Source organism: Helianthus annuus, chromosome 14, assembly GCF_002127325.2.
Source record: "Helianthus annuus cultivar XRQ/B chromosome 14, HanXRQr2.0-SUNRISE, whole genome shotgun sequence".
NCBI lineage: Eukaryota > Viridiplantae > Streptophyta > Magnoliopsida > Asterales > Asteraceae > Helianthus > Helianthus annuus.
In genome coordinates, this window is record NC_035446.2 from 99,517,163 (window position 1) to 99,531,887 (window position 14,725).

General features: G+C 36.4%; 1 protein-coding gene across 1 annotated transcript; it reads left to right on the plus strand.

Annotated features, from left to right (window-relative positions):
- The first annotated feature begins 6,603 nt into the window (after positions 1 to 6,603).
- On the plus strand, positions 6,604 to 12,879 carry LOC110908756. The gene is made up of 9 exons (XM_022153730.2): positions 6,604 to 6,763; positions 6,874 to 7,115; positions 7,851 to 8,219; positions 8,297 to 8,556; positions 9,522 to 9,663; positions 9,779 to 10,150; positions 10,241 to 10,372; positions 10,527 to 10,655; positions 10,850 to 12,879. Exons 2-9 carry the CDS (start codon positions 6,990 to 6,992, stop codon positions 12,668 to 12,670), a joined length of 3,351 nt encoding a protein of 1,116 aa, XP_022009422.1. The 5' UTR covers positions 6,604 to 6,763; positions 6,874 to 6,989; the 3' UTR covers positions 12,671 to 12,879.
- Positions 12,880 to 14,725: the final 1,846 nt, after the last annotated feature.

Here is a 14,725-nt window from a genome sequence, read left to right on the forward strand (position 1 = left end):
TTGTTGTTCGTACGGTATCCGTGATCAGGGATGAGCAAATGGTACCGGGTGGCAGTATTGAATTTCCCGAACCAAAACTTTTCCAATATCAATTCGACACCAACTTTTGGCGTTTTCTGTACTAGTGCCGTTTTTTACCTTCATGTACCGATACCGAACAGGATCGTACCGGTATTTTCGATACGAGTACTGGTTCGATACCGTTGACACCAAGCTTATCCCAATCCGTGATACGTGTATAATGATTAAAGTTAAAAAGTAAAGAAAATAACTATTATTATAATATTAAATATATGTATAAATTAAAGTATTAAAAAAACCATATATTATTATAATATTCAAATTACTAAATTTATTTAATATATGTATAATATTTGGTTTATTATTTTATATGCAACTTTAATTTAAGTAGTATGTTTTTTTTTTCAAAATTTTGGTTTGTACTTTTTTTACGTAATTTAATTTAAATTTAAATAAATATTTTACTATTTTCTAGGTTTTTTGTTTTTAAATAAAAAATAAAAAGAATGATTATTGAACACCATATCATGCTAGTTAAAGGCTGAGCTGATTACACTCACACACAAACAAGTTAAATTAAGTATGTGAACTAACTCAACTAACATTGCATGCACTATTATTTAAAAAACATGAACAAGTTAAATTAACTATGTGTTCACATAAAACGAATTTAAACTTAATTAACTCAACTAACATTACATTAAAAAAATATAGTTTAATTATAACTAATAAGTTTCACCTTTGTGATGTCGCCAAAAAAATGTATACAATAAAATAAAAGAAAATCTATTTACTATAGGTTTTTAGATTCAGTTACACATATAGCGTTCTCGTGTAACTAAAAGATAAAACCCAAAAAACAAAGTCGTGATATGCTTAAGAAGATTTCATCACATGTTTCACATCGATTGAAAACCATAAAAACGAATATTGATACCGATTCCAATAATATTGACACCTAGTGGCGGAGCTTCACTAAAAGTTTCGACGGGGAGAAAAGTCATGGGACCCAATTTATATATTGTATACATATTTAGGCAAAATAATTGGGGGGACGATCCTATATAATTTTAAAATTTTCGGACGAAAAATAGGAAATTTTACACCTCTAACCGAAACATTAGGGGACGCGTGCACCCCCCACTTCACACTAAGCTACGCCCTTGTTGACACCGCTATCGATGTTGTTCGCTTGGTGTGGGTCGGGTTCGTTATAACACCCCACACAAAAGGATATCGACCAAAAAAATAGATAAGCAGTTATGAAAAAGATAGATATGCAGTTATGTTTATATATAATATATAAACGTAACTATTGCCGGCCAACGGACAATAGTTAGAATTATTAAAATCCATTATTCTATGTATATATATATAATATATTATAGAAGTAATTAAATTGATTATTATTTGAGAAAATATGATGATGGAGGTTTTGGGATGTAGGCGAGGTGCTTTTCTTTTTGTGTACTTGGGTATCAAGGTGGGAGCCAATATGTCTCGAGTTAGTAATTGGAATCCGGTTATTGAAGTCATAAAGAATCGCCTTGTTTCTTGGAAAGCGAAGACCTTATCTATGGGGGGCCGATTAATTCTAATTAAACCGATTCTTGAAAATTTACCTATTTATTATTTTTCTCTCTATAAAGCTCCAAGGGCGGTCATCGATAGCATTGAGGCAATTATGAAACGGTTTTTATGGGCGGGTCATAGTGATGAAAGAAAGACAAATTGGGTGGCGTGGGATGTCATACTCCAAAGAAGGAGGGTGGTTTAGGGGTGAATAAATTGCAACATGTTAATGAAGCACTCCTTCTTAAATGGGCTTGGTGTTTTAAAAAAGAAGGTAGTATTCTGTGGAAGAAAGTTGTTATGGGTTGCCATGGGTCAAGTAGGGCTTGGTCCATGTTACCATGCACTTCTTCGGCAAGCGGATGTTGGAAACAAATTGTCAAGTTAGGAGAAAAAAAGCTCTCGAATGGTAACACTCATAATAGTTATTTCATTGGTATTGTGGGGGATGGGTCGACAATCAATTTTTGGGTTGACTCGTGGTTTCGAGACGAACCGCTTCGACTTACTTATCCTCATCTATTCAGACTTGAAACACAGAAATGGGCTACTGTCGCATCCAGATTAAAAGTGGTGAATGGCATCAAAACTCTATCATGGCAATGGCGCTCGGCTCCAGCATCATTCGAAGAAGTTACTGAGTTGTTCCAGCTCCTTTCGGACATAGACGAGTACTGTTGGCATGGGGGAACCGATAAGTGGTTGTGGAAGGGCGATGCACAGGGGGTTTTTTTAGTGAGCAAAGCTAAACAATTGATTTGTAAAGATCCTCAAGCGAACCAACAAACGCAGATGAAGTGGAAAGGATGGGTCCCCTTGAAATGTAAATTAGTGGTTTGGAGAGCTCTTCTTAATCGTCTTCCATCGAGGGTAGAACTGATTCGAAGAGGGGTAGTGTTGCCGAATGATTCTTGTATTTTTTTGTAATTCAGATCAGGAGACGACGCTCCATATGTTCACAGGTTGTTTATTTGCAGCGGAGGTTTGGTCGAGAATCGAATTTTGGTGCAAATTGTCTCCAATCTTTGCTTTTGATGTGGTGGATCTCCTGAAGACGGTAGATGTTCAAGCTAAGACGAAGCAGACGAAATATATTCTAAGAGGTATTATCTTCACTACCATGTGGACGTTGTGGATTGAACGAAATGAAAGAATCTTCAAAGGTAAACGTCGGAGAGCTACTAAAGTGGTGGAAAGTATTAAAGTTACGTCGTATTTTTTGATTCGAAATAGATCTAGATTAAAAGGATTAGATTGGCTTGTTTGGTGTAAATATTCTTTGGCTTTGATGTAATCGTTTTACCTTGGGGTCCTTGCTTTGAGGTCCGTCTTGTGGCGTTTTGTTAATGAAATTAGCTTTTCAAAAAAAAAAAAAATTTGAGAAAATATACATTGAATAACAATAAAAAGTATGCTAAAAATATACATTGAATAACAATAAAAGAGGATTAAAGAAATGAGGAAATTGATACCATGCTGAGATGTGAGAGTAAGCATCATGACCACATACGTTGGTCGTCGATTGGTGTCAAAAGTGTGTTAGCCAACTGGCATTTCTTTAATATTTCTGTCCTACCCTATACTGTTTTAGGATATTCCTAGGCTGCACACGAAATAACGCTAAAACTATGGGGTGTGAAGTAGGGTAGTCTTCAAAGGATGGTACGTTATATAGGGTTAGATCAGTCTAATTTCAAGATCTCGTATCAATTTAATCCTTCAGAAATAATGTTTTTGGTTTCGGTATGGCTAAACGTACTCTATTCCTATTAAACATACTCCCTCCTTTGTGAGAAGGAAAATATTTTATAGGGGTATTGGATTTTAATAATCCCAAGTTTCACTGATTGGCCGGTAATAATCTCAATTTCAAAAATTGCCTACAACAGTCCCAACTTGTAAGATTTTGGCCACCAATGATCCTTGTCTAACTGGGTTATAACCCAGTTAGTTTTTTGAAGTTTTGAGCGGCGGAGAAGGTCACTAGAGGTTGGAGATGACAAGTGGCGGTCTCCTTTGGTGGTTTCAGGGGTAAAGAAGGTCGTCGGAATAAGTTGCAGGTCACCGGAGTTGCGTAGATGGTGGAAATTTTAAACTTTTGAGAAGCGGAGAAGATTACAGGAGGCCGGAGATGATTGGTGGTGGTCTCGTTTGGTGGTTTCAGGGGTAAAACGGGTCGCCGGAATAAGTTGCAGGTCACCAGCCCAACAAGGTTATAACCTAGTTAGACAAGGATCATTGGTGGCCAAAATCTTACAAGTTGGGACTGTTGTAGGCAATTTTTGAAGTTAGGATTATTACCGGCCAATTAGTGAAACTTGGGATTATTAAAATCCAATACCCCTATTTTATATTAGTTCGCATCTTCATGTTTTATAGAAGTGGAGGTACATGGACGAAACTTTTAAGGGGCGGGAGGGGGCGACCAACGATAAAGTGATGGACACCCTTCAAGTTTCGCCACGGTGGAGGTATGTTTAACGACACCCTTCAAGATTTTAGATTTCCAAACTAAATAATGTTTAAGTTTTACAAATGGTTTCGGTTTCCAAGGTAAATAATGTTTCAGTTTTACAAATGGTTTCGGTTTAATAAAATATGGATTGATTAAATTGGTTAACCACGATTAAGTGATGGACAAATTCAAACTCATATTAGTTAATAGAATTGACAAACGATATATATTATTTATAAAAAAATTGTATCAAAAGTTTTTCAACATATAATAAATCATTTATAAGCAACAAACCATGCATGTTAGTTTTAAGGACGTAACAATTCAGTTATTTATACACATAATCATAATATTTTTTTTTTTTCATAATCAAACTACAAAAACTCCATAACATAATAGGTCCGGTTTTGACCATGCATATCTAACTTTATACTAAGGGGATTAGGGGTGGTACTTGATGGGTAATCCACTATGCGTGGAAGTCAACAAATTCCCACCGCCACCATGAAGTTCAACGAGTGATGGGTGGTACGTGATGGGTTTCCGTGATTTTTACGTGAAAAATGGATGGATATGAGGGGGTGTGAAGGTTTATTGTTGGGTGTTGTGAGTGATGACCATTGCCACTAAAAAAGGTTGTGAGTGATTAAAAAATTGTTGATGACATGACAGAACTTGATTAGGTGTTGTGAGTGATGAGTGATGACCACCCCCACCCTCCTAAAATGGTGGTTTTCTTTGATATCCTAGATTGATGAGATACATGCCATTTGGGTTGATTCCGTATTCTTTTACCATTTAGATCACCGTTCAACCAGTTTAAACAAATTTTGTCCCTAACTAAGGATTGTGCACCAAACGACTTATAGTCTAACGACATTAAGGGTTTAATACCCATGGACCATGGTGGACAAAAGTATAAATTTAAGAATTTAAGAGTAGGATAAGAGGGCATATGAGTTAGTTGGTAAAAAAATACATAAAAAATAAATTAAAAAAAAACCACACCTAAGTAAGGATTCAATTACAAGTAATTGAAAAGTATAACGATGTAGACTCCCTAATTAATCACCACATGATATTAGAATACCTTTTAATATAATGTATAAAATAGACATGAAACCACCACTAATAAGAGTGAAAGCAAATATTTCACATCAATTGATAAAAAACCCAACCAATATAAACCCAACAAATTACAAATCTATCAATAAAAATACGCGTAACCAACACCACAAACTTACACATGGTTCAAAAACACAAAAGAAAAAAGAAACTTTAATATCTTTACTTGTCATTTTCTTCATTAGATAAACATGATAGAACTCAAAAGAAAATATGGAAAAGAGAAATACTTTCTTGTAAATAACATCAACCGAAGAAAAATAACTTCTCTTCTTTTGCAGTGGGATTCTTTTGTAGTGGGAGAGGAAGATAATGCTTACATCTTTGGGCGTTTTGCGCCATGTAGCGGTCCAGTCACCATATGAGCATTATGTGGCATTATCTTAAAATGGGTGTAGTGGTATAATGCCCTATAACCCCCATTCAATCATTACCCATGTTTATACAATTTATACATCCAACCGTGGAAGGGTCTGATTGGCCCAAGATTTCTCCACCCGGCGTTTAATTTGGAACGCCCTAACCCAAATTCGCAACAAAAACGCCCCTGGGGGCCGTGGAAGGGCGTGGTTGGGCGTTTTTTTTGGGGGAAAACGCCAAAAAACCCCACTACGGATGGTCTTACTGGTGTTACTTTTGAAAATGTTTGACGAAATGATGCCACTTAATTGTTGAACATACAAGTAACATATATAAAAGAGATTTGAGCAACAATGCAAGAAGATGACTCTTTCGCCCTATAAAGTCTAATTATCCCATTAAAAGATCCACAGAAACAAACAAAGCCTTGGATTACCAAGTCAACATATGTATACAAGAGATATATCTTCTATTAATAACACCCTAGAGAAATTGAAGACAGGAAATAGAACGACGTAAGACTAACAGAAGCCAGTTGATTCAAACCCATAATAACAGTGATACCATAAATATGTAATTTTTTGGCGACGTACAGAAGCCAGTTGATTCAAACCCATAATAACAGTGATACCATAAATATGTAATTTTTTGGCGACGTGATTCGGTATCTAATTTGCCTATGATTCTAGTATTATTGTTAATTAACATATAATAACTTAGGGGCTGTTTGGTAGCCTCTGAATGGTCGTTAAGAGGCTACCTCTTAATGGAACGATTAAGAATTTTACCAATGAGAAGGTAGAAGAATGTGACATGTGATGATTTACCATTCAGAGGTTACCTCTTAACCATTCAGACTTGAGATTACCTCTTATTCATTTAGAGGTTGTAAACCATTAAGAGGTAGCATCTGAATGGTGATCAAACAGCCCCCTTCCTTAAAATCCTAATGTTGAAGAATTATTAAGATGAGACAAATATATATAGTCAATAAATGACCTCCGATCTTGATAATAATAAATGTAAATAAATAAACCAATAAAAAAATAAAATAAAATATAACAGCATCTCCTCCGTGTTACCGTGCACCCATGCTGAAGCCACACAAGCTCTCACAGCCTTTCTCTCTCCACATACAAACAATATATACGCACACAACTAAATCTCATCGAAATTCCATTCGCCTCTTTCTCGCTCTCTAAATTCTCACAGATCCTTCAAATTCATCAGGTACACACATCTATCAATCAACAATTCATATCAAAATCTAACATCGATTCAACGATCTATAAAAAATATTATCATTTCAATTGTTAATTTTATCGTTTTTTCTGGATCAGATTGTTGAATTCATACGAAATCTGTGAACAACTTTTTATTTTAATCGAAAACTGTTATCGCTTAATGGAGAATTTGATGACGCAATCGGTGAATGTGAGAGGTTGATTGGAAAGCGATGCCGGAATTAGCGTCGGATTGTCGGTTTAGTGACGGCGATACGACGACGTCTTATGGATCTGTATCATTGAGTGGATTTTGGTCCAAGCATCGCGATGACGTTAGCTGCAATCAACTCCAGAAGGTTCGTTGTTAGATTTAATTTTGTTGTGTTTAGATGTGTATTCGTTTTTTTTCTTATTACTGAATTGAAGAATTAGGTTATTTGGATCCGTAGTTGTGAGAGTGCTTTGTGAGATTAATTAGGTTACATATTGTTTTGATGTTTGTTGTTGTTGTTGTTGAAAGCTGCTTCAATTGTTATGGAGTGAGAATTGATTGTGTAGAATAGTTTGGACATATTACTGGTGTAAACAAGTTAATGCTAGTGTGACATGTAGTGCTACAAATTAGACTTGCAAAATACATTTTATTAAAGCGTAGCGTCTGGCAATATTCCGTTACATGTCGTCAATATGTCATTGTTGTGTCTCTAAAAGGAAGCTTAGATAAGAGGTATTTGGCGTGTCTCGAGGTTAGATATAACTTATAAGTAGACCGGTGTTAGTGTTATAACGTAAATACGGAATGTATTTTTATGTAGAGGTTATTAAGGAATTATATTATGTAAAGTTGAAGAGCATGTGTTTTTGGTTGAGAGTGGGGGTAGGTTGGGCCTGCAGTTGAATTTGGATTACTAGAAGTTAAATGTTTGAACAGGAGTTATGCTTTCGGGCTTAATCCAAAGTTGCGTTAAACGTTGAATGCATTGGATTCGTACTGTTGATCTTGTATCGGTGAAATACGAAGAGTTTTTTTGTTTAAGATATATAATTAACTGAAACTTGTTAGTGATTGGATTTCTATATATGTATTGTAGTTCTGGAGCGAGCTATCACCACAAGCACGGCAGGAGCTTTTAAGAGTTGATAAACAAACTCTTTTCGAACAAGCTCGAAAAAATCTGTACTGCTCCAGATGCAATGGGTTGCTTCTAGAAGGTTTCTTGCAAATTGTCATGTATGGAAAGTCTTTGCAGCAGGATGGAGTAGTTGGTCAGACTCCTTGCAACGGACGCAGGACCTCAAAAACTAGAATTATTGAAGATTCTTGCTTGACATCCATGTGTGATGATGACATTCAAGATCCATCTGTACATCCTTGGGGAGGTCTCACCACTACTCGTGACGGAACACTTACTCTCCTCGATTGCTATTTATATTCAAAATCTCTTAAAGGCCTTCAAAATGTGCGTCAGCCGTATAATTATATAGTTATTTCTTTTTCTCACCGTGTACTTTAGTGTCTCACATTTTACTCATTCAGGTCTTTGGCAGTGCTAGAGCAAGAGAACGGGAGCGTGAGTTACTTTATCCTGATGCATGTGGGGGTGGAGGTCGCGGGTGGATTAGTCAAGGAATGGTGGGGTATGGTAGAAGTCATGGGAGCCGCGAAACATGTGCCTTGCATACTGCCAGACTTTCTGTTGACACTTTGGTTGACTTTTGGTCTGCACTTGGAGAAGAGACGCGACATTCTCTTCTCAAGATGAAGGAGGAGGATTTTATGGAACGCCTAATGTATAGGTATGTTCCTACTATTGACTTTGTTAGCAAGTCATTAGAATAACCTCATAAAATATTGCAAACGCATCCCTTCATCAACAGAAAAGGATATTTCAATGTTTCTCCAAAGTTGTGTGCTTCTTCTTTAAATAGAGCATCAGATGCACATGCAATTATGTATGGTTTTTTAGAAAGGTACACGTAAACTTACGTTACTATTTATGAAACAACCTTCTAGTTTTGGGTGGCTGTTTAATGCTCGAAGTTGAACATTAACAATTTGGTTAGAATTTGTGTTTAGGAAAGGAACCCATAAACTATATTATATATACGGTGCCCTTTTGGTAATCCATACTCAGGATCTCCTTGATTGCTTCTAGCTATGAAATATCGCTGCTCCATAGACTGAATGCCGAATCATAACGTCTAATAAGTTGAAGATCACGATAACGGGGTTATTACTGTAGATTAAGTGTTTGTGTCTTTGTTTTCTTTCTTTTTAACAGCATTTTCCATGTGAATGGTTTGGATCTTTATTTTTGTTGATCTATAAATCATGAGATACTTGACAAACCAAGTATGTAAGAAGCTACATGGGAATACCACTTGTGTTCAGGGCTTTTGTTCTATCATGCCTTTGAATATGGCACTAGTATAAGCTCTAATGTGATAGCTGAGTAATATGTTGAGAGTTTAACTATATAAGGATATTTCATATTTTTTTATGATGTCAAGCAGGAGAGATAGATACGAGTGTAACTTTCGGTGAAATCTATGAACTTAATTGTTCTACTTTAAGTTGATCTTGACACCAATTTCTACCTTTTTTTGTGCGGTTGTACAGACGATGAGGATGAAATTTGAAGTAAAGTATTAGTGTAATTTGAACTCCTGTTATTAGTATACAATTTTCTAGAACCACAGATCTTTTGTTTGTCATTCTATTAACTTGTGTAATAAGCCTTTGGTCCCTATATTTTTTACAGGTTTGATAGCAAGAGGTTTTGTAGAGACTGCAGAAAAAACGTAATTCGTGAGTTCAAGGAGCTGAAAGAATTAAAACGCACGAGAAGAGAAGCTCGCTGCACAAGTTGGTTCTGTGCGGCTGATACAAGCTTCCAATATGAGGTATGTCTGACAGCATATTACTATTCACAAATCACAACCATAAGCACATTTCTTGCTATGTATGCACCATTAAACATCACTATTTACAAGTTACAAACTCTACCTTAACTTGCAGGTAACTCGAGATACAATCCAGGCTGATTGGCATCGAAACTATGCTGACTCAGCAGGAACTTATCACCACTACGAATGGGCTGTGGGAACTGGAGAAGGAAAATCCGATATACGAGATTTTGAAAACGTTGGTTTAAAAGTACGGGCTCAAGTGAATGGTCTAGACCTCACAGGTTTAAATTCCTGCTATATCACCCTAAGGGCATGGAAAAAGGATGGACGCTGCAATGAACTTTCAGTCAAAGCTCATGCGTTGAAGGGTCAACAATGTGTACATTGCAGACTACTTGTTGGTGATGGTTTTGTCACAATCACTAGAGGAGAAGGCATTAGAAGGTTCTTCGAGCATGCAGAAGAGGCTGAAGAAGAAGAGGTATTATAAAATAAATGTTTTTTTTTGCCATATGTATGGAAAAAGTTTATTAATTATTATAAGTTTTTAACTGATTTAAGTTGATTTCAGGATGATGATTCAATGGACAATGACGGGAATGAACTTGATGGAGAGTGCTCTCGTCCTCAAAAACACGCAAAAAGTCCTGAACTTGCTCGGGAGTTTCTTTTAGATGCCGCTACTGTTATTTTTAAGGAACAGGTATGTTCAGCTATCTATGAGTTTTTCTGATAAGCCACGACATTATTTCAATAACATGACCGAACTTTCAGGTTTATATATTATATACAATGTGCATGTGGCAATTAGGGAAGTGTTTCAGTTGATGTAGTTTATCTTTGTTGACTATGAATAGGTTGAAAAGGCTTTCAGAGAAGGCACTGCACGTCAAAATGCACATAGCATTTTTGTATCTCTTGCACTAAAATTGTTGGAAGAACGTGTGCTTGTCGCGTGCAAGGATATCATTACTTTGGAAAAACAGGTAGATATTACAGTTTTGACTTGTTTACTTATAAACTTGTTGATTCGGGTTATTTTTTATTGTTAATGGGTCAAACGGATCATAAATAGAACATGTCAAATGGGCTAACATTCGTCCAAAGTGCATCTTATAAAAAATAGATTATTATTGTGACAATATGATTGTATAATCTAGGCTCTATTATTTTTTTTTAGTTTAAACTTCTTGAAGAAGAAGAGAAGGAAAAACGTGAAGAAGAAGAACGGAAGGAGCGAAGAAGGGCGAAAGAAAAAGAAAAGAAACTCCGTAGGAAAGAGAGATTAAAAAACAAGTCAAAAGAAAGAGAGAATAGTCAAAGTAATCAACTTCCTGCTATTTCCAGCAACGCCCTTGAGGAGGAACTAACAACGAGCATCGATGATGAGTCAAATGCCAGTGATACCATAAATTCTCTATGCAAAACAGAAGAAGATATTCATATTCAAGATACCGTGTCATCTATGCCTGTATCTGAAGATTATATTCAGGAAGATCAAAATATAACCGATGATGTCTCATATGCAAGTGATCACTCAAAACATCCTCGTAGGAAACCTAAATTATTCTGGGACCAATCGTCAAAATGGTCTGATAGAGGGCGGTTCGCGGTGGTCTCTGAAAGTGGGGGTATGGTAAGCAAAACCGACCCCAGGGTTCATAATGATGGTTTTAGAGTAAACCGGCCCCTAAGAAGCAATAACCTCCGGGCTAATGTAAGGTCTAACGGGTCAAGGTACAGTGAGAGATTGTATTGTTCTCATAACAGGTCAAATGACAGATATGACCCTCAGGCTTGCAGTTGTTACCAACAAAACGACTATACGGATGTCTCGAAGCCATATCATCGTGGAAACAAGTACAACAATCAAACAGAGCATGTTAAAAATGTTAAAACTCACGTGTCGAGTGCAAAGAAAACATGGGAACCTATGGAAACACAAAAGAGATACGCTCCGAAAAGCATTTTGGATTCACCAGTGAAATTCAAACCTATTGACCAGTCAAACGGGACGAATTCAGTGGCAACAAATCACGAGCACAATGATTTAAAGGAATCAAATAACAAAATAGATATCGAAGCCGATACAATAGGTGGGACTACAGATCTATGCACGAGTAGTAATTCCAATTCCGATAGTTCATCATGTCTCAGTGAAGGAGATGGAAGTACCTCGTTTTCTTCCAACACCCAAAATCCCGAATCGTCATCCACATCAGATTCGGAAGATGCTAGTCAGCATTCTGAGTTAGTTAAAGAAACACCGTTTCCTGAAAAACGGGATACAAAGGAAGATGAGAAAGACGAGATGCCAACAAAAGTGTCTTCGTGCGAATTACCGTCACAAACTGCACAATTCAATGAAAATAAAGTGAAAAACGATGTTACAGAGAATATCATTCCACCTCCGTTGCATGCTCCAGGCATCCATTTCCCCATGTTTCAAGCTCCGTCTATGGGTTATTACCATCAAGGTCCGGTTCCTTGGGTTGCGGGCCTTGCAGCCAACGGGTTAATGCCGCTGCATCATCCGAACCCCTATTTGTTCCCAAGCCCGTTTGGGTATGGTTTGAATGGGAGTTCACATTTCCTTCAGTATGGTGTAGGTAACCTTCAACCGCTGGGTCCACCATTGGTTAACCACGGTCAACCACCAATGTACCAACCGGTTCCACAAGTCAATGGTATCAACATGAAGGTTCATGACCATGCCAACGTTCTGGGTCTACAAAAAGTTGAGAAAAATGACGAAAAGCTAAGAGATGAGAATGTTGTTGACAAAACCCGAAAGGACAAGGATAATACGGGGTTTTCCCTTTTCCATTTTGGCGGGCCTGTAGCTCTTGCTAACGGGTCAGTTGAGATTGACGGGAGTCTTCCTCCAAAGGCGTTAGGAGACACCATTGAAGGCGGTGGTCGTGCTTGTGCAAAAGATGCTGTTGAAGTGGAAGAATATAACTTATTTGCAGCAAGCAATGGGATACGATTTTCGTTCTAATATCATGTCGGAAATCGTTGGTTTTTTATTCGTGATCGCAATAAACCTCAAGAATGTTTGATGTGCTAGTTTGATTGGTTGCATTTTCGTTGGATTTTTCTCATGTAAAGAAAGATATATAGAGTTTGAGTTGTTTGATGGGTGCTTGTATGAGGTTTGTTCTTTTCATATAGCAATGGAGCATTTGCTTCATATTTTATTGTGCGTTATTGTTGAGTGTCTTAATCAAGTTCTTTGTTTAAGCATTTAGTGATTTCAATCACACACGGGTTTTTGTTATACATGATTGTAAAATCATTGATGTATAACCATTAATCATGCCGAGTTTGCAGGTTTCCTTGGTGGTTATAGGTGTAGTTGTTTGCAACCCTATGTTGTTAAATTAGTAAATTACACGTTGGGATTCTTGTTACCTGAATTTTTAAGGGTCTCACTATTCCCACACATCTAAAATCTTATTTTCACACCCCTACATGTATACGGCCCGTATAACTGATTGTTGCACAAAATAAATGCAAGGGAATGTTTTTGTCCATGTATACGGGCCGTATAACATTATACGACCCATATAATGTTATACGACTCAAACCTCATATAATGTTATACATACGACCCGTAGTTTAGAATGTTATAAGGCCTAGTATTTTCTTTATGTATACGAGCCGTATAACATTATACGAGTCATATAACATTATACGGCCAAATATTTGTCATGTTAAATTATTCTATACAGGCCGTATAACGTTATACGGCCCGTATACAAGGTGTGAAATTAAGATTTTAGGGTGTGGGATTATTAGGACCCCTTAAGTATATTTTTAACTGACCTCAAAAATTGTTTGGAATATTAAATACTCAAGTATATTTTTAATAATTCTATAATTTTAAAAAATTTAAGTTTCTTAGGCTTTTAAAATATTATTTACTAATATTTCTGGTTTAGGTTTTTCTGCTGGACCAAATGTTAAAAGAGTTAGCTAAATAGCTAATAAGATTATAGCAATAATTAAACCTTAATGAACCAAAACCAACAGAGAATGGAACAATGTTTAATGATGTTAATAAAAACTAAGTAATGTGTTAACTTTAAAAGATTCAACAGATTGTCTGATATATTTGTTGCAACTTTGACAAGGCAAACTAAAGTTATTCTTTTTTTTTTCTAAAGAAGAAAAGGAAACAAATGCATCCCCTACCGTTTAAGTCTTGCATCAAGTACAGCGAATCAACCTTTGTGTGCTACAAAGAAAACGAAATTGTTATCAAATATCTTTTGTATGTATTATAAAAAAAATCAAAGAGAAGTTTGTTTTATAAATCCTTCAATTCGAGCAAACTATCGACTGTTTGGACTTTCTGATTATTTAATTATTTAACTTTTATTTGTTGTAGTATGTAGTTATGTGTGTATATTTATTTTTATTATTACTATGTGTTAATAGACGGGCTGAAATGAATAGTGCCTAACAGCCTGACACTATTTATTGGATGCTTTGGGTGTTGAAAATATTTCAATCAAACAGTAAATTAATATAAACTTTATTAATTACCGAGTTATCAGTCAAACCAGTTTGTTCCAACTTGAGCAAACTGATTAAAGAAAGGTAGAAGGAGACTGTCATGTTAACAGACGAATTTAAAGAACACGCAAAAATTAAAACCAACCTGCCAATTAAGAAAGAAGATCCTTGAACTGCACGGATGACTCCTGTCCTTAAAGGATTTTACGCGCTCGTATTGCTGTGAGCTGCAGCGTAAACTCCCAGGATTTAATGCAGAACTTATCCGGTATTCCAACAGCAATGGAAACCAGAAAACGCAGAAGCTGGAGAAGAAACTGGAGCATAGAAAGGTGGGAGGAGGCTGCGAAAATTAGATTTATTGAATGGGTAGCCGGGGGCTTTTATTTATAGGCTGTGATCACACCAAAGAATGAGAAAAACGGGGAGTGGGATAACCATCCAAAACCAAATTCGGTTGCTGGAGATATCCCACATGAATTCGAATTACTAGAGATAATGAGATAACCCCCACTGTTTCGAATTCACCTCTATC